Source organism: Apium graveolens, chromosome 11, assembly GCF_009905375.1.
Source record: "Apium graveolens cultivar Ventura chromosome 11, ASM990537v1, whole genome shotgun sequence".
Taxonomy (NCBI): domain Eukaryota; kingdom Viridiplantae; phylum Streptophyta; class Magnoliopsida; order Apiales; family Apiaceae; genus Apium; species Apium graveolens.
Window position 1 is genome coordinate 202,624,193 of NC_133657.1, and position 26,979 is coordinate 202,651,171.

Here is a 26,979-nt window from a genome sequence, read left to right on the forward strand (position 1 = left end):
TAGAATTCTTCATATGACATAACTAGTCGTTTGCTTGCTTAATGGTGTATGTTGATTGAGTATGATTTTAATGGATATTTATTTCTATCATTGTGATTATTTATGGTCACATGCCAAAACACAAGACTTACAATGGTGCTGATTTTGATTTACATATCACATCTTCAGGAACGGTACAGATTGTGGATGTGAGGCATATAGAACTGTTCCTCAGTTAGGGATACCAAGATGGTAGCTGGGATTATGAGCAGATAGGTCGCCATGACACCATAAAGCATGCAGAAGGAGCTTCAGGTGGCATTTTGGATATTAAGCATATGATGCATGCCTGTCTGACCTATAAAAGGGGAAGATCTGATGTTCTTTTAAAAGGTACACCGTACAAACATTTGCTCTTAATCTTCACATTATTCATCCTAAATTTGGGTCCCAAAATATAAAAAGGTTATAACAAGAAAGGATGTCCAAATTAGAATGTTGTTTTTAGTCCAGAGCAAAGCAAAACTAAAATCCTGTTAATTAACACGCAATAACATTGAGTGATCATTCATAACCTTGACTTAAATCTACAGATTAAAACTATCAAGGAAATGAGCTTGTTAGCAAACCAAAACAAGTCGGATATGAAGAAGATGCATTGAAACTTGTCATGCCATTGAATTAAACTTGATTTTTCTGCTATAACAGTTAGCCCTTAAAGTATAGTACGGTGTACCTTTTCACCCTCAAGATACAAAAAATGTACCTTTTAGCCCTTATAACGGTACAACTCGGAGGTCAAATATCTTTTTTGCCCCTCCAATTTTTTACTATCATGATAAAAAGGGCTAAAGGGTATGAAAATACATACCTTGAGGTTCAAAGGGTACGCTCACAGAGTTCAGGGGTTAATGAGTACAAACTCATATACTTTAAGAGCCAAAAGGTTAATAAGCTATAAATTATTATCTCTTTTTTCAATTATACTTTTGACACCCTTTTTACCAAAATTTACTCGAACAATTAACACCCAAAATTGCAAACAATTCATATACAAATATAATTTAAAAAAAATATGAAATACATGCCTTTATTGTACACAAGACATTCTTACCATGGGTTGAAAAAGGGTGCCAAAAGTTGACTACTTTGATAGGTAGCCAACAAGAGTGTTATGTCATCTCATGACATATGTCATTTGACATTGACACTCTATGGAGATACTCAAACCTGGTCATTTTAAATGGGCAAAATATTGGCTCATATAAGTCATATCCAAAAACACACTGGCCTTAAGTTGCAGAAAGCCTTAAAACTAAGATCAAACCAAAAAAATATATAACCTCTGGATTCAACTACAAGATAAAACCAACATTTAATTACCTAATGCACCAACTGTTCATTCAGCACATAGTATTCGAATGACCAAATTCTTCAAGTCTGATTGAAAAACAATGACATATCCAAACATGAAACTCGATTTCCACCATAATTTGGTTTGATGCAAGACTTTAAACTGGACCAAAATACAGCAACCTAAACTAACTGCATTTGACATACAGCAACCTAAACCAACTCCACGCATTCTCCAAATTCTAAAGTAATTTGTAAAAAGAAACTGGAATGTTGACCATAAACACTGGATGCATACCTTGCGTTACGTCTAATTTTTGCAGCAGAATGACAGAGACAATTTGATTCAGAATTTAAACGTAAGAACTTCATGTATGGAAGTAATAACATATACATTTACATTAAGAACAATTCAAGATATTAAGGATCCTCTTCTTTAATATTAGTTCCTTAATTATTGTTACTAATTGTTGTTCCTATATAAAATCTACGGCATGATGTACTTAAAAAAATCAGACACAAGATCAATCATAATTATCACTCGAAAGCCCATTTATGGGTTGAAAAGTGGATCACGGGCACCCTTTGCTCAATCTTCATTCGGTTTTACTGGACGGAAACACACAATCATGATCGACATAACTATGAGAAGAAGAAAAAAGAGTGAGCCGATGATGCAAACTGTAATAGCCAAAGCTGGTGAGTGCGATAACACCACATATGTTCCGGTAATAAATGTCAACATCATTGCCACAATAGAGACAATATTGAACCCAGTTGAGACGACACTAAGTATTTGCACTTCGTGATGATCATTGCTGAGAGACCCAAGAAAGTAGAAAAATAGAGAAGATGTTGAAAGTAGCAGAGCTAATGCATCTGACACCATAAATGCATTGAAAGCGGATTTTCTGGAAAGAACCACAAGTCCTTCATCAACTTGTTCACTTTGACGCAGACCACCAGGCATCGTAAATCCTACCGTAAATGTTACTGTAGTTATAAGTGCACAAACAATTATCTGTGTATTGGTCCTCTCTTTGTACTTGTCTAGATTTGTTTTCTTCTCTATTACCAATTTGGCTTGCTTCTCGGCCATCCAAGCAATTTTTTTCTCATTGAATTTCAGATCTTTGGCCTCTCGTCTGATGACAGGCACATTACTGTCTAAAAAATCCATTTTCTTCTTGGTGCTTTTCCACCAAAATATCCGAGACTGGTTACTGTGGAGTTCATCTTCAAGTGCCAATTTAATGAGTGCCTATAAATAAAGGACAACTAGTAAGGACAACTAGGACCAAAAGACTAGTTTCAATAAATTAGTAAAAAAAGAAGGTTTTATACCTGATCGGAAACAACATCTTCATTACAATACAGCATGTCTCGAGGAGTCCAATTGTCGTTGTTTTTTGTCATTCTGACAAGTCCTTCGTGTTTTATGACTTCCGGGATAAAGCAACCATCAAGGAAAAGGAGATGGAGAAATGTATCCTTATTGGCATCCTGTTGTTTAATAATCTCTTCCATATATATTTGGGGACAGTTATTCAAAATACCTTGAATCATTTCTTTATTATCTTCGGCTGCTGCTATATGTAGTATATTTCGATCAATTTTATTGACTGCTGTGTATGCACAAGATGACGAGGGCCATAATTGCATAAGTCGTATCATCATAGGAGTATATCCACTTTCGGCTGCTACATGAAATGGTGTTGATTTGTATTCATACTCAAAAGGATGTTTAATTTCCCTTTGCGCTTCTATAAACACATCAAGTATCAAATCAAATTTGTGATATATGACGTAATGAAGCGGTGTCCACCCTTCATCTTCAACAAAATTTAGCAGACGCGGTGCCTCTTTTAAACGTCGTCTTATATCATCTGAAAGAAAACAGCATATAATTTCACTTTAATGACCAAGTATCATTCAATCATTTAGTTAATTACTACATACCTTTATCGCGCTTCCTAATAGCAAGAATCAAAGAGACCACACCCTTATAAACTCCTGCTTCACCTGTTTCCGTGTATTTACTGAAGAAATTCATGAGACCTTTTGTTTTACCCTTCTGAACTCGGACTTTTCCAGCTTCGTAAGCTTCAGAGAGTAAATTCACTATGTCCGAGTAGCCATTGTCGACCGAGATGTAGATTGAACGCATGAGACCATTCTTTTTATTTCCACGACCATAGGCTGGATCATTTTGCAATAAAACTTTAACCACGCCCAAGTCATTTTTTCCCACAGCCAGCTCTAATAGAGAGAGTCCGTCCTCGTCAGTTCCATTAAAGAAAGCTTCAATATATTGTTTTTTCGCTTCCTCTGTACCTCTCCACCTTTTGGCTGCATCAATGAGCAGCCTAGTCACATCTTTATCTTCTTCCGTCGCTGCAAGTCAAATTTAGCAAGCATGAAAATAAAATTTTACAGCATTAATTAAAAATAAACTATATCTAGGCAGCTAGTTATACACGTAATTTTAAGAACGAGTCTGAATGCGTTATACCTTTATGGATATTCGAAATAGCAGCATGCAAAGCAGTACTACCACCAGGTCCGTCCAAGGATGGAGCTTTGCAAGTTTTACAGATAGCCTTCACTATATCAAAGTACCCATTTTCGGCAGCCAGATATACCGGAGTCTTACCATTATAGTTTCGACTATGTTTATCAGTAGGGTCGACCTCTACTAAAAGCTTAACGATATCCAAGTTACCATACATAACTGCTGCATGTAAGGCACTGTCCAAATCTTCGTCTCCTTGCCTAAGAAAAGCTTGAAAGGAAGTTTCTGGCATTTGTCCACTTGCTGCATTAATGATGACCTTAGCCACTTCAATATGTCCACCAAATATTGCCCTGTGAAGTGCGGTTTGTTTATATGTAGTAAGCTTTGGCAAAAGTTTTTTGTTTGCTAATTTCGTCAAAATGAATTGCACCCGTTCTGTATTTCCATTTTGAGATTCGATGTGAAGGATAGTTTCGTCATCATCGTTCAGTATATCAGCTTCAAGCTCCAATTTTGCTTTGGCTTCAGCTTCTCCGGCAATGGCAGCATCATAATCTATAATTTTATAGAGGGATTCACCAGGGCTCTTAAAAAACAAAAACAAGTACATATATTCATATATAATTACACCTTTTACAAAAAAAAAAGCCTCAAGGCATACCTTGGTTGAGATTGCTAACACGCAGAGCAGTACTACCATCAGGTCCGTCCAAAGATGGAGAGATTATCTCTACTATATCGTTGAACCCTCCTTCCACAGCTAAGTCCGTTGCAGTGCAACCATGTTTGTTTTGTATATGTATATAATTAAGGTCGGCCTCTACTAATAGCTTAACAATTGCAACATTTCCGTACATGGCTGCTACATGTAAGGCGGTGTCCTCCATAAGTCTATCAGCTTGCCTAAGAAAATCTAGAAAGGAAAGTACCGGTAATTGCCGTCTAGCTTCATCAATGAGGAGCGCAGCTACTTCAGTATGCCCGCCTTCGATAGCCAAGTGAAGTGCAGTTTCGTCACGTAAATTAACCTTCTCCAGAAGATTTTTGTTTGCAAACTCCTTCAAAATAAATCGCACCCGGTCTGTATTTCCATTTTGGGATTCAGTGTGAAGGATAGTGTTTTCCCAGTGGTACAGTCTATTTGCTTTCTCCTCCAACTCAGCTATGGCATTAGCATCTCCGGCGATGGCAGCATCATACAAAACATCTAATTGATTCATGATTAGATCTTATTTAATTCTACAAGACTCTTAGTTGTAATATGTGTTTTTTTCTTCAACTTCCAGATGCTTGTTAATCAACATAACTTGTCTTTATATATACACCAGGGACTTGATGTATCTAAAAATCATAACAAATTCGAATCAACATGCAACAACACTAAAAAATTTCATAAAATGTTATTATAATAGCTAACAACTAATTAGTGGGTTGTTAGTTGTTACACTAAAATAGTTCAAACAGAGCCATCATCTTTATACAGAAAAATGGAGAATTGATGTATATATGTTACATTTAACAAACAAACACTCAACTCAAAGAAATATGGAGCCTAGCTGGGATGCACTTAACCTGACCGGCGGCCATTTCTAATCTAGAAACCACATGTTACATTAAAGAAATAAATAGCTGTTGAGAATAATAAAGAATCTTCATTTATCAAGAATTCAAGTCAACAATGTGATGCTTACAACTAGAGATGTTCAAAAAATCCGAATCCCGATATCTGATCTGATACGATCCGGAAAAAAGCCCGAAAAGCCAGATCCGGAAAAAAGCCCGGTCGGCTCGGCCCGCGGGCCTTAAATGGGCCTCCTTTTTTCTCGAAAATCCGGCCCGGCCCGAAGCCCGAAAAGTCCGGATCGAAAAAAGCCCGGATAAAAGCCCGGTTCGGCCCGGATAAAAACCCGGGCTTTTTGAAAAGCTCGATTAAAAAACCGATTTTTTTATATAGAATTTGAAAATATACAATATTTTTTATGACTTTTAAAATAATATATCATAATATTAGAAACAATTAAAGTATATATGATTATTTATATATTATATTAAAAATAATTATTTATTTCGGTGTTTAAACTACTCTATCTAATATATCAAGATATTATTTTCTCTGGTATTTAAACTACTCATAATTCGATTTATAAAATATTAAAATATTTTTTTAATATATAAATAAAAAGCCCGGATAAAACCCGGTTCGGCCCAATCCGGCCCGGCCCGCGGGCCTAAAACGGGCCTTATATTTCTTAGTAAGCCCGGCCCGGCCCGTCCCGATTTTTAAAAAAGCCCGGTCCGATCCGTTTTAAAAAAAACCGGGCTTTTTAAAGCCCGGATAAAGCCCGGTCCGGTGGGCTTTTTGTGCATCTCTATTACAACTACAGATTCCAAACCACAGTATAAGTCAAATATACAATAGTTTGATACATTGTGTGTTTAGTTTGATACATTGTGTGTTGGCCTAGGCCTAAGAGCATCTCCAATGGGTATACCTGTAATGGTTAGCTAAAATATTGTAAAATAATAGTTAGCTAAAATTTGCCGAACCTCTAAGATATTGTGCTTCAATGGTGTTAGCTATAATGATTAGCTATATTTCAAAACAGTATTTTAATATTATTTTCAAATTCAAACAGTTATATTTCAACGGTTATATTTTCAACGGTCATATTACAACGGTCATATTCCAACGACTACATTACAACGGCCATATTTTTATGGTTATAAATTTCATAATTCAGAACTAAAAAAACAAACCAACGACAAACTCAAATTCATTCACACGTCTAAAATATTCATTTGTAATGAAAAACACCATACGAATGATTCTTGATATTATGCAAGCAGCAGAAGAAGAACATGAAGTAAGAATGAAAATGAGTGCTGCTTACCTTCAAAACCGGCGACAAAGAGCAAATTCTGACCCGCGTCATGGTGGTTCCACATTTAACCACCGTGTTATTGATTGAAATAGAGAAAAAAGGTCATGCTAGACTGTAATAAGCAATACCTGTTGAGAATAATAAAGAATCTTCATCATCAAGAGTTCAAGTCAAAAATGTGATGCTTAGAACATTCACGTCCGCTCCCCTATCCTCGTCCTCATAATCTTACTAAAATTAAATTAGTACGTTTGTGAATTTATCCCTATAATTTATGTATAATCCAAAAATTTACTACTCTCTCCGTCCCTCCCAAATGTTTACATTTGGGTTGGGCACAGAGTTTAAGAAAAATGATAAAGTAGGGGAGGAAAGTAAAAAAAATGAGTAAAGTAGTGAGACCAATTAATATTATATGTATAAAGTGAGTATAGTGGAGAGAAGTAGTGGATGTAGTTATTTTAAAAATTATAAAAACTTTACTATTTTTGGAAAACTTTGAAATGTAAACAATTGGGAGGGACATCCCAAAAAGGAAAGTGTAAACAAATGGGAGGGACAGAGGGAGTACATCCCAATCCCCATTTTCATCTCTATATATTATTTTATTACTTCTTTCTCCCACTTTCTTTAAAACTTTAACTACTATTAATATTATTTATCATTTCTCTCTCCTCCTCTATACATAAATATCATTCAAATATAAAATGAGGGTTGAATAGTAAGTCCCCAAATTTGGGGACTCAGTTTTCGGTCTGCAAAAATTTCCCATTAATAGGGAACTGGATGGAACCTTATTTTTCACTATAAATTCATCAAGAAAATATAGGGATGGGAAAGGAATAGGGAAGCCAATGGAAATGTTCTTACTAGTTACTACTACAGATTCCAAAATACAGTATAAGTCAAATATACAGAAGGCATTCTCGGATAAACAATAGTTTGATACATTGTGTGTTGGCCTAGGCCTAATGTATAACATGGGCTTCTTATGTGTTGGGTCTAATATAACATATATCTAATATAGTTGACTACTTGACTTGGCTAGTCTGGGTGTAACAAACTTTCACTTCACTTGATTGGAACTTGAGAAGAAGTTCTATAACCAGCCAATGCCCCCGGCTCACATTCATCTGATACTATATATAAACAAATAAATCTTTCAAAAATTTAATGACAACATGTCTGTAAGTAATTACTAGAAAAGAATTTATTCATTGAATTCATAATAGGATCCAGCAAGTCTTCCAAAGGCGAGTAAGCAATATTGGATGCAACCTTGATAAGTACTCCCGTCTCTCCCAGATGTTTACATTTGGGTTGGGCACATAATTTAAGAAAAATGATAAAGTAGTGGAACTAAGTTAAAAAAATGAATAAAGTAGTGCGACCAATTAATATTATATGTATAAAGTGGGTCTAGTGGAGAGAAGTGGTGGATGTAATAATTTTAAAAATTATAAAAACTTTACTATTTTTGGAAAATTTTGAAATGTAAACAATTAGAAGGAACATCCCAAAAAGGAAAGCGTAAACAAATGAGAGGGGACTGAGGGAGTACAATTTATGCATGGTCAGAGAAGAATAATGGATCAAAACATTGACAACTGGGGTATAGTTTATTAGAAATAAGAAGCACTTGCAGTTTTTTTTGCTAAGCCACTTGCCAGGGAATATAATATACTCCATATGATTTACCATAATGTGTTCAAACTATAACATTCTATGAATTTTATAATTTTATTTGGTAGAAACATTTGTAAGTTGTTGGTTACCTCATGGAGGTAAAATGCACAATTTTTTAACATGAAACTGACAATGACCACAGCAGTTACAGACTGAGTACTTATATGCCAGATGGCGTGTAAGAGAAAACTAGAGACAGATGATATTTCCCTACAAAAAGGTCACCTGCAATTATCAGGCGCAATTTAACTGTAACATAATTTCGTTTAGGAAAAAAAGCGACTTTTTAGTGGAGTTTCTATTTGTTAGCCTGATAAATGACGTAAGGGCGTTCATTTTTCTTTTCTTTTTCAACTATCTGCATTGAACTGGCCGGACAAGGAGATCAATTGTTTAAATATACCAGTAAATATAGTGCTTCCATAAGATTTTATTGAAGTTATTCTTAGTTAATCCTGTTTAGTTTCAATAAACCAGCAATGTAATATGCATCGTGGCAGTGTGTATTACTGTTGATGTGTCTGTCTTAGTGTAATGTTGGGACCATGTCTCTGTCTTATTGTTAGTAGTGTCCAAGTATCTACAATTGTTCTCATATAGAGCATTGTAGTCTTTTCCTTTATAGTTTGTTAGTAGTACTGGTATTCTGAGAGATTAAAAGGACCTGGTATGCAGGGTTTTTGGACTCAATGTGTGTATTCCATTATTAAGTGAAATACAGTTTGGCACATTCTCTCATCCTATCTTTTCATTGTTATCACTTGCACAATGTTCAAATGTCTTAATGGTATCAGAGCAAACATTTGATATATTTTAGTTTTTGAAAAGAGTGTTGTTTGGTGAGATTTTAAAACATTGTTTAGAAGTCATTCAGTGTGTGCGAATATGGATAAAGAGTGAGTTGTTGTTTTGCAAACACTATTTTCAGATCTACTGATGGCTACCAATAGGGTGTCTATAACAGACCTACAAAGCCCTTTATTCATGCATCCCTCTGATGGTCCACTATCAATAAGTGTGACAAAGTTGCAAGGAGCTGCAGATTACAGGACCTGGAAGAGAACCTTTGAGATCCAGCTGTCAGCAAAGAGAAAATATGGGTTTCTTGATGGATCAGTCATAAGGAGTGCCACAGATGCTGTAGAAGCAAGCCAATGAGACACATGTAATAACATGGTAATTTCTTGGATCCACAATAACATATCTGATAGCATTAAATCTTCAGTCTTGTTTATAAATAATGCTAGTGGCATATGGAAGCAACTTGAAAAAAGATTTTTTTTAAAAAATGGATCAAGAAAGTACAAGTTGAATAGAGATCTTTTTAATTCTAAACAAAATGGGATGAAAGTAAGCGGGTATTTCACCAGCTTGAGTAGTTTATGGGAAGAAATAGACTCAATGAACGTACTACCAACTGTAACTGCTATGACACCAGAGATTAACAAGTTGTTGAGTGCCATTGAGGTCATGAAACAAGAATCGAAATTGTTTCAATTTTTGAATGGGTTAGATAAGGCGTATGGGGCGCAGAGAAGTCAACTGTTGATGATGGCCCCATTACCTACAGTTGAAGTGGCATGTGCGGCAGTGTTACAAGAAGAATCTCAAAAGGAGGTTTTATCACATGTTGGGATTGGTGATAATGATGTGATAGCCATGTACAGCAGGGGTAGTAAAGATGAGGTTCCAATATGTTCTTCCTGTGGTAGAAAAGGGCACTCAACTGACAAGTGTTGGGAAGTCACAGAAAACTACCCAAAATGGCATTCCAAACACAAACTGAATCTGAATCAAAGATCAAATGCTGGGAAGTGGTCAGGAAACAAAGGAGAAAGCTCAAGAATGGCAAATAATGTTCAACAATCCATAACAGTCACGTCTCAACAACTGGAACAACTTTTGAAGTTGATTCCTAAAGACACTTCAGACCAAGGAGGATCCGAGACTGATGAGGAAATAGACCTCGGATTTTCAGGCATGGCACACAAGAATGATATGAAAAAATTGGAGAATAAAGGCTGGATAATTGATTTGGGAGCTTCGGACCACGTGACGTCGTCCCTGAAGAATTTGATTAATGTGAAACATGCTCCTGGTAGCTATACCATCACATTGCCAACTGGAGCAACGACATTGATCACTCATGTAGGGGATGTGGTTCTTGAAAATGGTTTAAAACTCAACAATGTCTTATATGTGCCCCAATTCAACCACAATCTGCTCTCAATACACAAGTTAGCCCAAGATGGAAGATGTGAAGTGATGTTTCAGCCAAACAAATGTGTGATCACTGACGCTGTCACAAAGCATATGCTGGGAGTTGGTGAGATGAAACAGGGGTTGTATTACTTAAAGAATGAAAAATTCTTTAACAAAGGAGTAGCCATGAATGAGATGAAGTTATCAGAAAAGGAAGTTCTTGACAACACTGAAAGAAAGAAAGCTGGCAATCAATATGCTATTTGGCACCAAAGGTTGGGGCATGCAGCTTTTTCTAAAATAAAGCACATAGCACAAGTCAAACTGTTCCTTTCTCAGCAAAAGGAACAAGTGTGCATAACTTGCCCACTTGCAAAAATGACAAGACTGACATTCTCTCCCAGCGAGTCACATGCAACTAAACCGTTTGATTTAATCCATACAGACATTTGGGGTCCGTATAGAGTCAACACAAGAGGAAAGTTCAGATTCTTCTTAACATTGGTGGATGATAACACAAGAATGACATGGGTCTAGGTCTACCTGCTGGAAAGAAAATCAGATTATTTAAACATAATGATGAAGTTTGAAGAATATGTGGGAACTCGTTTTTAAGGGAAAATAAGAGTGGTGAGATCAGACAACGCGCTTGAATTTGCGGATAAAGCTTGTGTGGATTACTTCACCAAACGAGGAATAACGCATAAAAAATCCTGCCCATACACGCCCCAGCAAAATGCGAGGGTGGAACGCAAGCATAGACAAGTACTTGAAGTAGCAAGAGCACTCCGATTTCAATCAGGTTTATCCCTATCTTTCTGGGATGAATGTGTTTTAACAGCCGTTTATATCATAAATCGGTTACCAAATGCAGCTCTAAACTTTGAAATTCCTTACGAGAAGTTGCTTAAAGAGAAAGTGGATTATGGGCACCTCAAAATATTTGGTTGTTTGGCGTTTGCATACAATAACAACCATGGCAGTGCCAAATTTGCACTCAGAGGAATTGCATCTTGCTTCATAGGATACCCTAGTGGTACAAAGGGTTATCGTCTACTTAACCTCTCGAATATGCAGTCATTTGTGTCAAGGAACGTGGTGTTTCATGAGGAAATCTTTCCTATGAATAAAAACGCTGATAAGCAATACATGAAACCACTTCCAACCTCGTTGCCGTTGAATGTTGAGGCAAAATATGATGATGACATATTGGTTGATGATATAGAAGAGCTTCCGGAAAATTCGATAAATCACGAAGAAGGTGGAACTCAGGAAAATCAAAGTGAAGAGAGTGATGAAGAAGATGAAGGCGGTCGAGAGACAGAGCATCAAGAACTGAGAAAATCCACAAGGTTACATAAACAACCTGCCTGGATGAGTGCTTTTGTGACAACTCAAAAGCACAGAGCCATGAGTGTAGTTGCAATCACCTCGCAACAAGTCAGCCCTGATTTCAAATACTTCTTAGCAGCTATAATCCATCAAAGTAATCCAGTACATTTTCACCAAGCTGTCAAACAAACACATTGGATTAAAGTCATGAACGAAGAACTGAACGCATTAGGGAAGAACACCACATGGGAAGTAACAGTCTTACCTCTCAACAGAAAGGCAATAGGCAGCAAATGGATTTTTAAAACCAAGTTCAAGGCAGATGGATCAATAGACAAGTATAAGGCTCGCTTGGTGATACTAGGCTATAAGCAGAAATATGGAGTTGATTATGTTGAAACTTTTGCGTTGGTAGCAAAAATGACAACGGTGCGTGCTATTTTGGCTGTGGCTGCGATGAAGGACTGGTTTGTCCATCAATTGGACGTATCTAATACTTTTCTGAATGGGGAATTAGAGGAGATTGTTTACATGACCATGCCGCAAGGATATTGAGGTTATGGCAGCAGAATCAGTGAAGCTGGGATGTCTGAGATGAGTCAAGAAACTCAACTTATATGCAGGTTAATAAAGGCTCTCTATGGTGTTGGGTTTTGTGGAGTCTATTAATTAAGCCCATGAAAATAGACTATTCAGATTCAGATTAGTTTATGGATTAGTCTACTTTTCAGATTTAGACTGTAATTTTGATTTAGGCCTAGTTTCTTCTCTTATAAATACTCATGTAATTGTAAAATCATAATAAAACAAATTGTGAGAGATCAATACAAAATTAGTGCGGCTTGTGGAGTAGGAATTTCCGAACCACGTAAATCTTTATCTTGTGTGATTGTCGTTTATTTTCTTGTTCTTGTTTATTCGCTTTGGGTTTTGCTTTCGTTGTTGTATACTCAACAACTGGTATCAAGAGCCTAGGTTTTCAGGCGAGTGGGAGCGATGACAGAAGATGGGAAGGTAAAGATCGACAAATTTGATGGCAAAGATTATGGGTTTTGGAAGATGCAAATTGAGGATTATTTGTATCAGAAAAAACTACATGAACCGCTGGAAGAGAAGAAACCAACTGCAATGAAGGATGAAGACTGTAAGCTTTTGGACAGGCAGGCTCTGGGGGTTGTCAGGTTGACTTTGGCGAAGAACGTTGCTTACAATATCGTCAAGGAAACGACAACTTATGGTTTGATCAAGGCTTTGTCAAACATGTATGAGAAGCCGTCTGCTTCAAATAAGGTGTATTTGATTCGCTTGTTAGTTGCCACTAGATTGAATGAAGGCGATTGTGTTGCTGATCATGTGAATGAATTTAATTCCATCCTAGCAAGATTAGCATTGGTGGATATTAAATTCGATGATGAAGTATAAGCCTTGTTGTTGGCATCCTCATTACCAGACAATTGGTCGGGATTTGTCACTGCTATAAGTAATTCATCTGGAAGCGGTAAGATGACTTTTGATGGAGTTCGAGATTCGATTCTTGGAGAAGATATTCATAGGAGAAACTCAGGAGAGTCATCAGGTTCCTTGTTGAGTGCTGAGAATAGAGACAGAAAGTTCGAAAAGGGGCAGAATAAGGGGCGTAGCAGATCGAAGTCACAGAAGAGAGGACAATCCAAAGATCGCAAGGATATTGTTTGTTGGAATTGTCAGAAGAAGGGTCACTTCAGGAATCAGTGCACGGCTCCCGCGGCTCCAAAAGGAAAGAGTAAAGAGGATAATTCAGCTAACGTAGTTGAAGAAGTGGAGGATGACGATGCTTTAATTTGTTGTGTTGAATGTTCGGTTGAATCATGGGTTATGGATTCTGGTGCATCATTCCATGCTACCCCTTGCAAGGATTTAATATTAAATTTCAGAGTTGGAAATTTTGGTAAAGTTCGTCTTGCTGATGATGAGACTTTGGATATTGCTGGCATGGGAGATATTAATATCAGAACCTCTTTTGGAACTAGCTGGACGTTGAAAGATGTAAGGTACATTCCTGGACTGAAGAAGATGTTGTTATCTGTGGGTCAGTTAGATAAGGAAGGGTATCGAGTTACTTTCGGAGACGGACAGTGGAAGGTTATAAAGGGGAATCTAGTCATTGCTCGTGGAGAGAAAAATGGGACTTTATACATTGTTGAACAATCTAGCTATGAAGCAAATGTAGTTGCTGATGAGATTGAGTCTTCAATTTTGTGGCACAAAAGGCTTGGTCATATGAGTGAAAAAGGTATGAAGCTGTTAACTTCGAAGGGGAAGATTCCAGAGTTGAAGAATATGGAAGTTGGATTCTGTGAGCCATGTGTTCTTGGAAAGCAGAAACGTGTTACTTTTGCAAAATCAGGGAGGACCCCCAAAGCTAAGAAGTTAGAGCTAATTCATACAGATGTATATGGTCCAACAACAGTTGCGTCGTTGGGTGGATCTCACTACTATGTCACTTTCATTGATGATTCCACTAGAAAGGTATGGGTTTATTTTTTGAAGAATAAATCAGATGTGTTTGCTACTTTCAAGAAGTGGAAGACTGAAGTTGAAAATCAGACCGGTTTAAAAGTGAAGAGTTTGATGTCAGATAATGGAGGTGAATACAATAGTGATGAGTTTAAAAGTTATTGCGCGGAATTTGGGATTAGAATGATTAAAACTATTCCAGAGACACCACAACAGAATGGTGTTGCAGAGCGCATGAATAGAACCTTGAATGAGAGGGCCAAGAGTATGAGATTACATGCAGGGTTGCCAAAGATGTTTTGGGCTGATGCAGTTAGCACAGCTGCGTATCTCATAAATAGAGGACCTTCAAGTCCTTTGGGGTTCAAGATTCCTGAAGAAGAGTGGCAGGAAAAAGAGGTAAATCTTTCACACTTGCGAGTTTTTGGTTGTGTTTCTTATGTGCGTGTTAAAGATTCCGACAGGGATAAGCTTGATCCGAAATCAAAAAAGTATATCTTCATTGGTTATGGTTCAGATGATATGGGTTACCGTTTTTAGGATGAACTGACTAAGAAGGTCGTTAGAAGTAGAGATGTTACTTTTAATGAAAATGCAGTGTATAAGGATAAGCTTGTAGTCGATTCTGAGTTTACAAAGGAACAACCTGAGAAAGAGGAAGCAGTGCTTGAAGATATTACAGAAACAGATCTTGGAGGAAATAGTGGAAGTTCGGAGTATGTTGATGACAGGGTTCCAGTAACTCCACGGACTGAGGTAAGAAAATCTAGCAAAAGTGTGAGGCCACCACAAAGATATTCTCCTTCAGCATATTATATGTTATTGACCGAGGACGGGGAGCCTCAGTGTTATTCAGAGGCAGTACAAGTGAATGATTCAGTTCAGTGGAAATCAACCATGGATGAGGAGATGAGTTCTCTTGAGAAGAATGAGACTTGGTCTTTAACAGAGTTACCAGCAGGAAATAAGGCTTTACATAATAAGTGGGTGTTCAGGATCAAAGAAGAACATGATGGCAGCAAGAGATACAAGGCAAGGTTAGTAGTCAAGGGTTATCAATAGAAAAAGGGTATTGACTATACCGATATATTTTCTCCTGTTGTTAAGATGACTACAGTTAGAATTGTGCTAAGTATTGTGGCTGCAGAGGAGTTACATCTAGAGCAACTAGATGTTAAGACTGCGTTCTTACATGGTGATCTTAAGGAAGACATCTACATGGTTTAGCCAGAGGGATTTCAGGTAGCTGGGAAAGAAAACCTTGTTTGCAAGCTTATAAAAAGCTTGTATGGTTTAAAGCATGCACCGAGACAATGGTACTTGAAGTTTGACAGCTTTATGATGAAGAATGGGTACACGAGGAGTGTTATGGATCATTGTTGTTACTTTAAACAGTTTGATTCATCTTATATCATATTGTTGTTGTATGTTGATGACATGTTGATAGCAGGAGCAAATATGAGGGAAATCAACAGGTTAAAGAGACAGATGTCTGAGGAGTTTGAGATGAAGGATATGGGTGCAGTAAAACAAATACTTTGTATGAGCATCATAAGGGATATAACTGAAGGTACTTTAAAATTATCTCAAGAGAAGTATGTTGAGAAATTGTTACAAAAATTCAGTGTTCAGGATGCAAAGACCAGAAGTACACCGTTGGCGAGTCACTTTAATCTCACAAAGAAGTAATCACCTAAAACGGATGAAGGCAAGAAAGATATGGCTAAAGTTCCTTATGCATCTGCAGTTGGCAGTTTAATGTATGCTATGGTGTGTACAAGGCCAGACATTGCTCATGCAGTGGGAGTTGTTAGCAGATTTATGTCTAATCCAGGAAGAGAGCATTGGGAAGCAGTCAAGTGGTTGTTACGCTACTTGAAATGCACATCCAAGGTTGCACTATGTTTCAGTAAGAAAGATGTTATCTTGGAAGGGTTCTCTGATGCAGATTTGGGTGGATGTTTGGACACAACAAAAAGTATAACGGGTTAAATTTTCACTTTGGGTGGCACCGCAGTTAGTTGGATGTCTCGACTTCAAAAGAGTGTTGCTCTTTCAACCACAGAAGAAGAATATATGGCTATCTTTGAAGCTAGCAAGGAGATGATTTGGTTGAAAAATTTTCTTAAGGAGTTGGGAAAAAAACAGGCGGACAATAATTTGTATAGCGACAGTCAGAGTGCTATTCATCTTGCGAAGAATCCCGTGTTTCATGCTAGGACGAAGCATATTCAACTAAGATATTACTTTACAAGAGAGTTGATAAGCAATAGTACTTTGTCCTTGAAGAAAATCCTTGGTTCAAAGAATCCTGCAGATATGTTGACTAAGGTGGTTACAAATGAAAAGTTGAAGCTTTGCGTAGCTTCAACTGGCCTTCAGAATTGATTGATGAGAAGGCGCTGCACTAGTTAGAGTTATTGATTGAAGAATTGATTTTACTAGACTTACAAGAGTGAAGTGAAGATTGGCCAGACTCCAAGTGGGAGATTGTTGGGTTTTGTGGAGTCTATTAATTAAGCCCATGAAAATAGACTATTCAGATTCAGATTAGTTTATGGATTAGTCTACTTTTCAGATTTGGACTGTAATTTTGATTTAGGCCTAGTTTCTTCTCTTATAAATACTCATGTAATTGTAAAATCATAATAAAACAAATTGTGAGAGATCAATACAAAATTAGTGCGGCTTGTGGAGTAGGAATTTCTGAACCACGTAAATCTTTATCTTGTGTGATTGTCGTTTATTTTCTTGTTCTTGTTTATTCGCTTTGGGTTTTGTTTTCGTTGTTGTATACTCAACATATGGATCGCGTCAGGCCTCGAGGAGGTGGCATTATAAGCTGTCTATGATATTGCAGTATGTTGGGTTCAAACATTCAAAAGCTGATTATAGTTTGTACTCAAAGGTGTCCACGGAATCTATTACTTTGTTGTTAATCTATGTGGATGATTTGTTGATATCGGGAAATTGTATGAATTCAATCAGTGACCTGAAGAAAGTTTTCTCGAATCATTTCAACATAAAAGACATGGGGCCTGTGAGCTACTTTTTAGGCTTGGAGATAGACAGAAGTAAAGATGGGTTTTTTATCTCTCAAAGAAAGTATGTGACGGACTTACTCAGGGAGTTTGGCATGACCAACTCGAGCCCATTGAAGCTACCGATGGATTCTCATATGACCATTACAGCAGATAAAGGAGAGCTGCTATGAAACCCACAAGGGTATCAAAAGCTGCTTGGGAAATTGATTTACTTGACATTGACACGACCCGATCTCTCTTTCCTGGTGCATAACCTGGCACAATATATGCAGAAGCCCACAACAGTTCATATGCAAGAAGCAAAACGAATTTTGAGGTACTTGCTTAATAATCCGGCACAAGGGATCCTCCTGGCTTCTTCATCAGCTGCCCAGCTCACTGCATATTGTGATAGTGACTGGGCTAGCTGTCCCAATACTAGAAAATCAACTTCTGGCTATTGTGTGTTGCTGGGCACTTCTCACTACAACAAAAATAATTAAATTCCACCAACTAAAAGCCACCGACGTTAAATTCCACCGATTTCGGTGGAATTTAAAGTCAACTAGAATTTTCGTTGACAAATGAATAAAATCTACCATACGCGGTGGAATTTAAATTCGGTCGCTTTTAATTGGTGGAATTTATAGTCGATCGCTTTTAATCGGTGAAATTTAATCTTAGATGTATTTTTATTTTTATTAAATTCAACAATATAGGCGGGAAATTTCCCTCCAAAAATTACAAATATTAGAAATAATAAAAACAACCTAATTCGGTGGCTTTTATGTTAACAATAAGTTTTCTTCAGATTTTTTTACAATATTTCTTTAACAATGTTTAAAGAAAACTAAAAAACAAATTTTTTTAACTTTTAACCCCCACCACTCCCAAGTCCCACCCCCTCCCCCGCCTCCTCCGCCTCCCCCGCCAATTCAGAAAGACAGTCGTAATTCACAACTGATGATGCAAATGTTGTTCGTAAGTAATTATTAAATAGCCCACCCCTTAAATTATTCTACTATAATCTTGGTTTTGTTGTTGGTGTAAGTAAAGGACTGTCTTTAACCTCACTTATAATTTCTATACTTCCATACATACCACCCCCCGAACAAGATCACTCTAATTTATTCAGATTAAAGGCTGCTATTACATCATAATGCTTAATCAATGGAGGAGGTATCCGTTGAAGCACACCCATCTGAGTTATTGTTCCAGTTAGAATCTATTCTCGATTCCGATCCTTTAATGTCAGTCCTCCTGCCATTACTCATTTTTCAGCTTTTTTATTACCATAATATTATATGTGTGTGCATTTGTGTTTGTGTTTATGCACTGCATTTAGATCAAGATGCTCCCTGTTCTTATTGTCCAATTTTTCACGAGTTACAAAGCTTTTCTTCCCATATACATGTTCCTTCTTGTAAACCAGAGTTGCATCAATAATGTTAGGTCTGACTTTTATTCTCTTCTAAGCTTTTTTACTATAGTCCCCCAGCAGTAAAATCACCTGTTCTTAGATACTAGAGCAACATAATAATCTGTAGATGACTCAGGACTTCCTGTAAATTTGGCAGACCGAAGATCCCAATATGCCTCTGTAAATTTCATCGACTTTAAAACTTTTGTAGCCTCTTCTGGCCCACAAGTGAGAAATAGAGTTGTTGGAATTTTTTTCCGGTGGTGGCCGGAGGTTGCACCGTTGATGGGTGGAGGTGATTCTTTTTTTTTTTGAAATATTTTATATTAAAATCAACCGATTTTGGTGTAATTTATTCAGGGGCGGGAGATTCAAATTTTCACAAAATTTTGAATTTCAAATTTAAAAATTTATAAAAGCGACCAAAAATTCGGTCGATTTTATATAAATTCCACCGCAAAACTTAAAATCCACCCTCTTAAAAGCCACCAACATGTTTCGGTCGATTTTATACTAAAATCCACCGGATATGGTCAATTATAGCTAAATTCCACCGATATTTGGTGGTGGATTTTAGTAATTTTTGTTGTAGTGTATCCTATCTCGTGGAAGACCAAAAAGCAGTCTATAGTTGCTCTCTCAACAGTGGAGGCAGAGTATAGAGCCATGGCATTGACCTGTTGTGAAGTGACTTGGCTCAACAGCTTATTGAAGGATATAGGATCAGACTTACCTCCAACAATCATTAAAAGTGATAATCAAGCGGCATTGTCCATTGCAGCGAACCCGGTCCTCCATGAACGAACCAAACATATTGAAATCGACTGCCATTTTATTAGAGACAAGATCAGTGAAGGCGTAATTACGACGACTCATGTGCCATCTCATCTTCAACTTGCAGACGTTCTCACAAAGCCTCTCCTAGTGAAGCAACACAATTTCCTTCTTCGCAAGATTGGAGTCTCGGCTTCAACCTCCACTCCACTTGAGGGGGAGTATTGAAGTTATTCTTAGTTAATCCTGTTTAGTTTGAATAAACCAGCAATGTAATATGCATCGTGGCAGTGTTTATTACTGTTGATGTGTCTGTCTTAGTGTAATATTGGGACCATGTCTTTGTCTTACTGTTAGTAGTGTCCAAGTATCTACAGCTGTTCAGATAGAGGGCATTGTAGTCTTTTCCTTTCTAGTTTGTTAGTAGTACTGGTATTCTGAGAGATTAAAAGGACCTGGTATGCAGGGTTTTTGGACTCAATGTGTGTATTCCATTATTGAGTGAAATACAGTTTGACACATTCTCTCATCCTATCTTTTCATTGTTATCACTTGCACAATATTCAAATGTCTTTAGATTTAGTGCCCGTTTTGGAAATCTTAAAATTACTAACTTATGCCTTAAAATGAATAAGTTACTATATCAACGAGAGGTGATAGTTTTGTTTCAAGTAAGGATGCATTGTGCGCATTTAATTGTAGGCCATTATAGAATTTAGTACCCTAATATTGCATTTAGCAGAATCCTCGATTTCTAATGATTTACTATCTGATTTTCTTCTTTCTAAAGAGAGTGGGAAATGTATCTAGAAATCCTTTGATTAAACCGGAAAACATAGCTAAAATTCCCGAGTTCAGCATAGATGCCGGACCAACAGGCAGTATCACGAGATTCATCAATCATAGCTGTGATCCTAACCTCTTTGTTCAGTGCATACTAAATGACTTCCATGACCTTAGATTTGCTCGAGTTTTTCTACTTGCCTCAGACTACATTCCTCCTCTACAGGTACTGTATATATTACTTATACACATGCAGGAACTTTAATGGTTCTTACTAATACCATAGTTGTTTGAGTGATTTACAGCTTCAGTTGTCATTTAATGGTTCTTACTAATATAATTTTTTTATCTTCCAATCAGGAACTTTCGTATGATTATAATTATGCTCTTAACAGTGTCCGCGGTCCCAATAACAATATAAAAAAGCTGCCATGTCATTGTGATGCAGCTGATTGTAGGAAACGACTCTACTAGCTGAAATGATCTACACTGAGCTTTTTGTTCTGGAATTGCAGTAAAAATAGTCTCAGACGAATCTATCATAGTTTGTGAAGTTTTACCAGTTGTACACAAAAAACTGAAACTTATCATGTTTTGATAAAAAAAACTCAGGAATTTTGGTTTTTGTTGAAGAAGGCCCCAGAGTCTGTTGTTAATTTATCTGTAGTTTGCATTTTAGCGCAAGTTCACCAACCCCAACCGTGTTCACCTGTTAGCTAAAATGTCTAGGTGTCACCCTAATATACATATTAAGTAAAAATAATATCACTCCAACCATGAGACCTTTTAGCAATAATTATAGATATCATCTATCACATCTTTGATCCTGTAATCATTAGCTAAAATATTCAGATGACATCCACGTAGCTTTCTGACATATTTAAACATATAACTGTACATACATACATATTTATATTTATATTACATTTAATATATATGGATAAAATTTTTTATTTTATATTTAATATTTTTAGCTTATATAATATTAAGTATAAAAATATTATTTTCTTATTAACCAAATTTATTAATTATTTTGACACAATTGCATATTTATAAAAATAGTAATAAATCCAATATGATAAAATATAGTAGAACTATACATTTTATAATATATAATAGATTTTATTCATTATTATTTTTTTATATTTAAATGTGTTATATATTTTGAGTTTTAATATTTATTAAATTGCAATTATATTCAACTTTTTTTCATTACATTTATATTTTATTTACACTTTTATTAGATTAAGTATTAAATAAATTTATTTTATCATTTAAAATATGTATTTAAGTATCTGAAAAATAGGTAAAAATAATATTTTTGAATATAACTAATTATTATAGCGAATGCCTTTAAAGAACATGTGCTTGCAGGTTCAACAAAATTATAGATAATGATAATTTGTTTAGCTAACGTGGTTGGAGATGCTCTAAGAAGGCATAATTAACATACATACTAGTGTAATAATTAACGAAAATTAATAAGGCATTAGCCTTCTTAGTTTTCGTTAACACATAATTAACGAAAATTAAGAAGCATTAGCCTCTTGACAGACGAATAAACATAAGAAACCGGAGACAAACTAAAACTGGACTAGACCAGAGTAATAACAACTGGATTGTAAGACACAAGAATACTAGTGTTTACCTTTTCTTCAGCAAACTCATGCTCGGTCAAATCAAATTTACCAGACTCTCGCTGTAATTGTAACTTCTAAAGTTGTAATAACGATTGGCGTCCATTCTCTGCTGAGTGGGTATAATTACCGCATCATTCACAGAGTCATATAAGACTAGTTCATTAGTGTTGGAATTATTTTTAATCTAAATTTATTTGGTTTGTCTATTTTGTTTTGGTCCTTGAATAAATCTACGTGTCTGTAGTTTTGATAGTGCAGCAGACTTGGTCTCAGGTAGTTGTAGTGTTTTAGGAGTCTAGTTTAATAAGCTGGAGATTATCATGGTCACGTACTCCTGTTTGTACTCCTGTTCTTTAGGATCTCAGTTAGCTGTAGTCTTTATTATGTAATCTTTCCTTTCCAGAATGCAATCGCAAAAGTACCAAGTTTCTTTATCTTTCTGCAATCAAGTAGTATAACTTTCTCAGTATTTAATCGTATAACTAACATCTGGTATCAGAGCTTCAAACACACACCTGGGAGACACACTCGAGTTGACACTCAGATGGAGTTAAGCAAGAGCAAGGAGGGTTCTTTTGGGCTGAGTTATCCAATGCTTACAAAGACCAACTACACTACTTGGGCCATGAAAATGAAGGTGTTTATGCAGGCACATGGGGTGTGGGATGCAATAGAGCCAAAGGATCCTAAAGGTGCTGTAGAGGACAAGTTGGACAAGCGTGCTTTGGCCGTTATTTACCAAGGACTACCAAATGATATGTTGCTGACAATTGCTGAGAGAAAGACGTCCAAGAAGGCGTGGGGGGCAATCAAAATAATGTGCCTGGGTGCAGATAAAGTCAAGAAGGCGAAGGCGCAAACTCTTAAATCAGAGTTTGAGTCACTAAAAATGAAGGACTCGGAACAGCTGGACGACTTCTGTATGAAATTAAATTGCTTGGTTACAAAGATCAGGTCACTGGGGGAGAAAATCACAGAAGAATATGTGGTAAAGAAACTGTTACGTGCTGTCCCAACCAAGTTTCTGCAGATTGCCTCTGCAATCGAGCAATTTGGAAACTTGGAAGTCATGACTGTAGAAGAAGTCATCGGGTCTCTGAAAGCACACGAAGAACGCTTGCAGGGACCAACTGAGTACAACGAGGGACAACAACTTTTGCTGACTGAAGAAGAGTGGCACAAAAGGGAGAATGGCGACGGGAAACTGCTTCTTACAAGAGAAGAATAGTTGAAGAAATCTGGTAAAGTGGGCACGTCTAGTGGAGGAGATTATCGTACTAAAGACAACCGCATTGTTCGTGACAGAGGCCAGGTTAAATGCTTTAACTGTGGTGGTTATGGCCATTTCGCAGCCGAGTGTCGAAGGACAAGAAGATTTAGACAGCAGAAAGGTGAAGTGAATCTGACACAAGTGAATGATGATGAGCCTGCATTGTTGATGGTTACATGTGATAGTAATGCAGATGATTTAATTCTTTTTACTGAGGGCAACGGTGTAAGTAGTGCCAAAGGAATTGAAGAAAATACGTGGTACCTCGATAATGGAGCGAGTAACCACATGACAGGGCGTCGAGATAAATTTGAAAAATTGGACAGAACAGTAAAAGGTGAGGTAAAGTTTGGTGATGGGTCACTAGTAAAAATCGAGGGAAAGGGGTCGATCAGAATTGTTTGTAAAAATGAAGACACCAGAATCCTAAATGGAGTGTATTTTATTCCCATACTTCGAAGCAACATAATCAACTTAGGACAACTATCCGAGGAGGGAAATAGAGTCGTGATGAATGGAGAAAGCTTATGGGTCTACGATAGTTATGGAAGACTGCTTATTCAAGTCAAGAGGTCAAGTAACCGACTTTATAAAATTCAAATTGAAGATACACAAGAACGGTGCTTGCTGTCAAAAGGCGAGGAACAGGCATGGTTGTGGCACCAGCGTCTCGGGCATGTAAACTTCAAAGCTATGCATCTAATGTCAACAAAGAACATGGCTCGTGGATTGCCTTACATCAATCAACCGAAAGAATTGTTCAATGGCTGTCTCTTGACAAAATAAAACCGTAAGCCTTTCCCATCTCAGACAAATTACTTTGCTCATAATAGTTTAGAACTGATACATTTAGACCTCTGTGGACCAATAACTCCTCATACACCAGCTGGAAATCGTTATTTTATGTTGTTGGTAGATGATCATACACGCATAATGTGGGTATATATGCTTAAAACCAAAGATGAAGCCTTGCCTGTTTTTAAGAAATTTAAATTGTTAGTCGAGAATGGTAAAAATCATAAAATTCAGACTTTGAGGACGGATCGGGGTGGTGAATTTTGCTCCAAAGAATTTCAATCCTTTTATGAGGAACATGGCATAACAAGACATTATACGGCACCCTACACACCTCAACAAAATGGTGTCGTAGAACGCCGCAACCGTACTGTAGTTGCCATGGCAAGGAGTCTGTTAAAGGAGAGAAACGTTCCATCAAAGTACTGGGGGGAAGCTGTTCAACATGCTGTCTACATTCTGAATAAAATGCCCACTCGAATAATGTCAAATATCAGTCCCCATGAAGCTTGGTATGGCCGGAAACCAAGTGTTCACTCTCTGAAAATCTTTGGCTGTACTGCATACATGAAGATACCAGCTGTACACACGAAAAAGTTAGATGACAGAAGTAAATTAGTTGTGCATTTTGGCCGAGAACCGGGGACAAAAGCGTATAGATTATACGACCCTGTTTCTGGAAGCATACACGTTAGTAGGGATGTAACTTTCGATGAAGCTAAAGGTTGACATTGGGGAACAGAAAACAACCTTGAGTCTGGTACTCCTGGATAATTTTATTTGGACGAAGTGTTTACAGCTGCACGAGATGATCATATACCAGCCACACCAGCGTCTCCAAACACGCCAGTATCATCAACACAGTCTGAGTCTACAGCCTTAATGTCAAGCCCATCCCAATCTGGTTCGTCTACACCACAAACTCACACACAGAGTAGTGTTCAAACTGGAAACGCAGAAACGGAAAACTTCAGCATTTCTGGTGACAACAGTGAACAGCCCAGGTATTTTCGATCTCTTGCAGACATTTATAATAACACGACTGAGATTGAACTCGCAGATGAGTTATTGCTTATGGGCATCGATGAGCCTGTCTGTTTCGAGCAAGCAGTCAAAGATGAGGTCTGGACAGCTGCAATGAACAAAAAAATCGAGCAAATAGAGAAAAACCACACTTGGGAACTGGTGACTTTGCCTCAGGGTCATAAAGCAATCGACTTAAAATGGATTTTTAAGTTGAAGAAGGATCAACATGGAGAAGTAACAAAACACAAGGCCCGTCTAGTTGCAAAAGGATATGTACAACATCATGGTATAGACTACGAAGAAGTATTTGCTCCAGTAACGAGGTTGGAAACCGTGCGTTTACTTTTAGCTCTAGCAGCTAAAAACGATTGGGAGGTTCATCACCTAGACGTCAAATCTGCGTTTCTCAATGGATTCATTCAAGAGGAAGTGTACGTCTCTCAACCAAAGGGCTATGTTAAAAAGGGTCAAGAACACAAAGTTTATAAGTTACTAAAAGCTTTGTATGGCCTTCGTCAAGCCCCGAGGGCCTGGTATTCTCGTCTTAATCAGCACTTACTAAAACTTGGTTTTACAGAATGCCCCTACGAGTATGCTGTTTATACTAAGAGAGATGGTGCAGAAAGTTTAATTATAGGCGTTTATGTTGATGATCTGCTTGTCACATGTTCTAGTTTATCAGCCATTGCCAAATTCAAGGGGGAGATGAATCGTGAATTTGACATGTCTGATCTTGGAAGACTGACTTACTATCTGGGTTTGGAAGTAACACAACACACAGGATACATTGAGGTGTATCGGTCATCATATGCACAGAAAAATTGGACAAGGCAGGTCTGGCAGACTGTAATTCTGCCAGATTTCCAATGGAGCACAAGCTGACTCTCCATGCCGACCATCTGGGAAAACCTGTAGACTCTACTCTCTATAAAAGCATGGTTGGTGGGCTGAGATACCTGGTGCACACGCGTCCTGATATTGCTTACGCTGTGGGCATAGTAAGCCGCTATATGGAAAGGCCTACTGAACTTCATCTAAATGCCGTAAAAAGGATATATCGTTACGTGAAAGGAACCCTGCACTACGGTTTGGTCTACAAACGTGGACAAGGAAACTACATTTTATCTGGATTCTCGGACAGCAATCTAGCAGGTAGCACAGATGATAGGAAGAGCACTGGAGGAATGGCCTTTTATCTTGACGAGAACTTGATTACCTGGGTATCTCAGAAATAACGGTGTGTAGCCCTGTCTTCATGCGAAGCAGAGTTTATGGCAGCAACAGCTGCTGCGTGTCAAGCTATCTGGCTTTAGCGTGTTCTCAGCTGTGTTATGTATGTCAAACCAGGACCAGTCATATTGTATATTGATAACAGGTCGGCAATCGATTTAGCACGCAATCCGGTTTTCCATGGGAGAAGTAAACATATCGACTTGAGGTATCATTTTATTAGAGACTGTATTGAGCAGGGTCTGATTGTTATAAAACATATTAACACCAGTGAACAGCGCGCATACATTCTTACTAAAGCACTGGCAACATCAAAGTTCGAAAAGATGAGGAACTTGTTGGGAGTTAAAAATCTCGAGGATGTTTAGATTAAGGGGGAGTATGTTGGAATTATTTTTAATCTAAACTTATTTGGTTTGTCTATTTTGTTTTGGTCCTTGAATAAATCTACGTGTCTGTAGTTTTGATAGTGCAGCAGACTTGGTCTCAGGTAGTTGCAGTGTTTTAGGAGTCTAGTTTAATAAGCTGGAGATTATCATGGTCACGTACTCCTGTTTGTACTCCTGTTCTTTA

The 26,979-nt window shown here is 37.3% G+C and overlaps 1 protein-coding gene across 1 annotated transcript; it reads right to left on the reverse strand.

Moving 5' to 3' along the window:
• Positions 1 to 1,866: 1,866 nt before the first annotated feature.
• LOC141697977 (uncharacterized) lies at positions 1,867 to 5,121 on the reverse strand. Its single transcript, XM_074502566.1, has 5 exons — positions 4,509 to 5,121; positions 3,845 to 4,402; positions 3,292 to 3,726; positions 2,677 to 3,218; positions 1,867 to 2,593 (listed from the first exon to the last, which is right to left on the reverse strand). Exons 1-5 carry the CDS (start codon positions 5,065 to 5,067, stop codon positions 1,922 to 1,924), a joined length of 2,766 nt encoding a protein of 921 aa, XP_074358667.1. The 5' UTR covers positions 5,068 to 5,121; the 3' UTR covers positions 1,867 to 1,921.
• Positions 5,122 to 26,979: the final 21,858 nt, after the last annotated feature.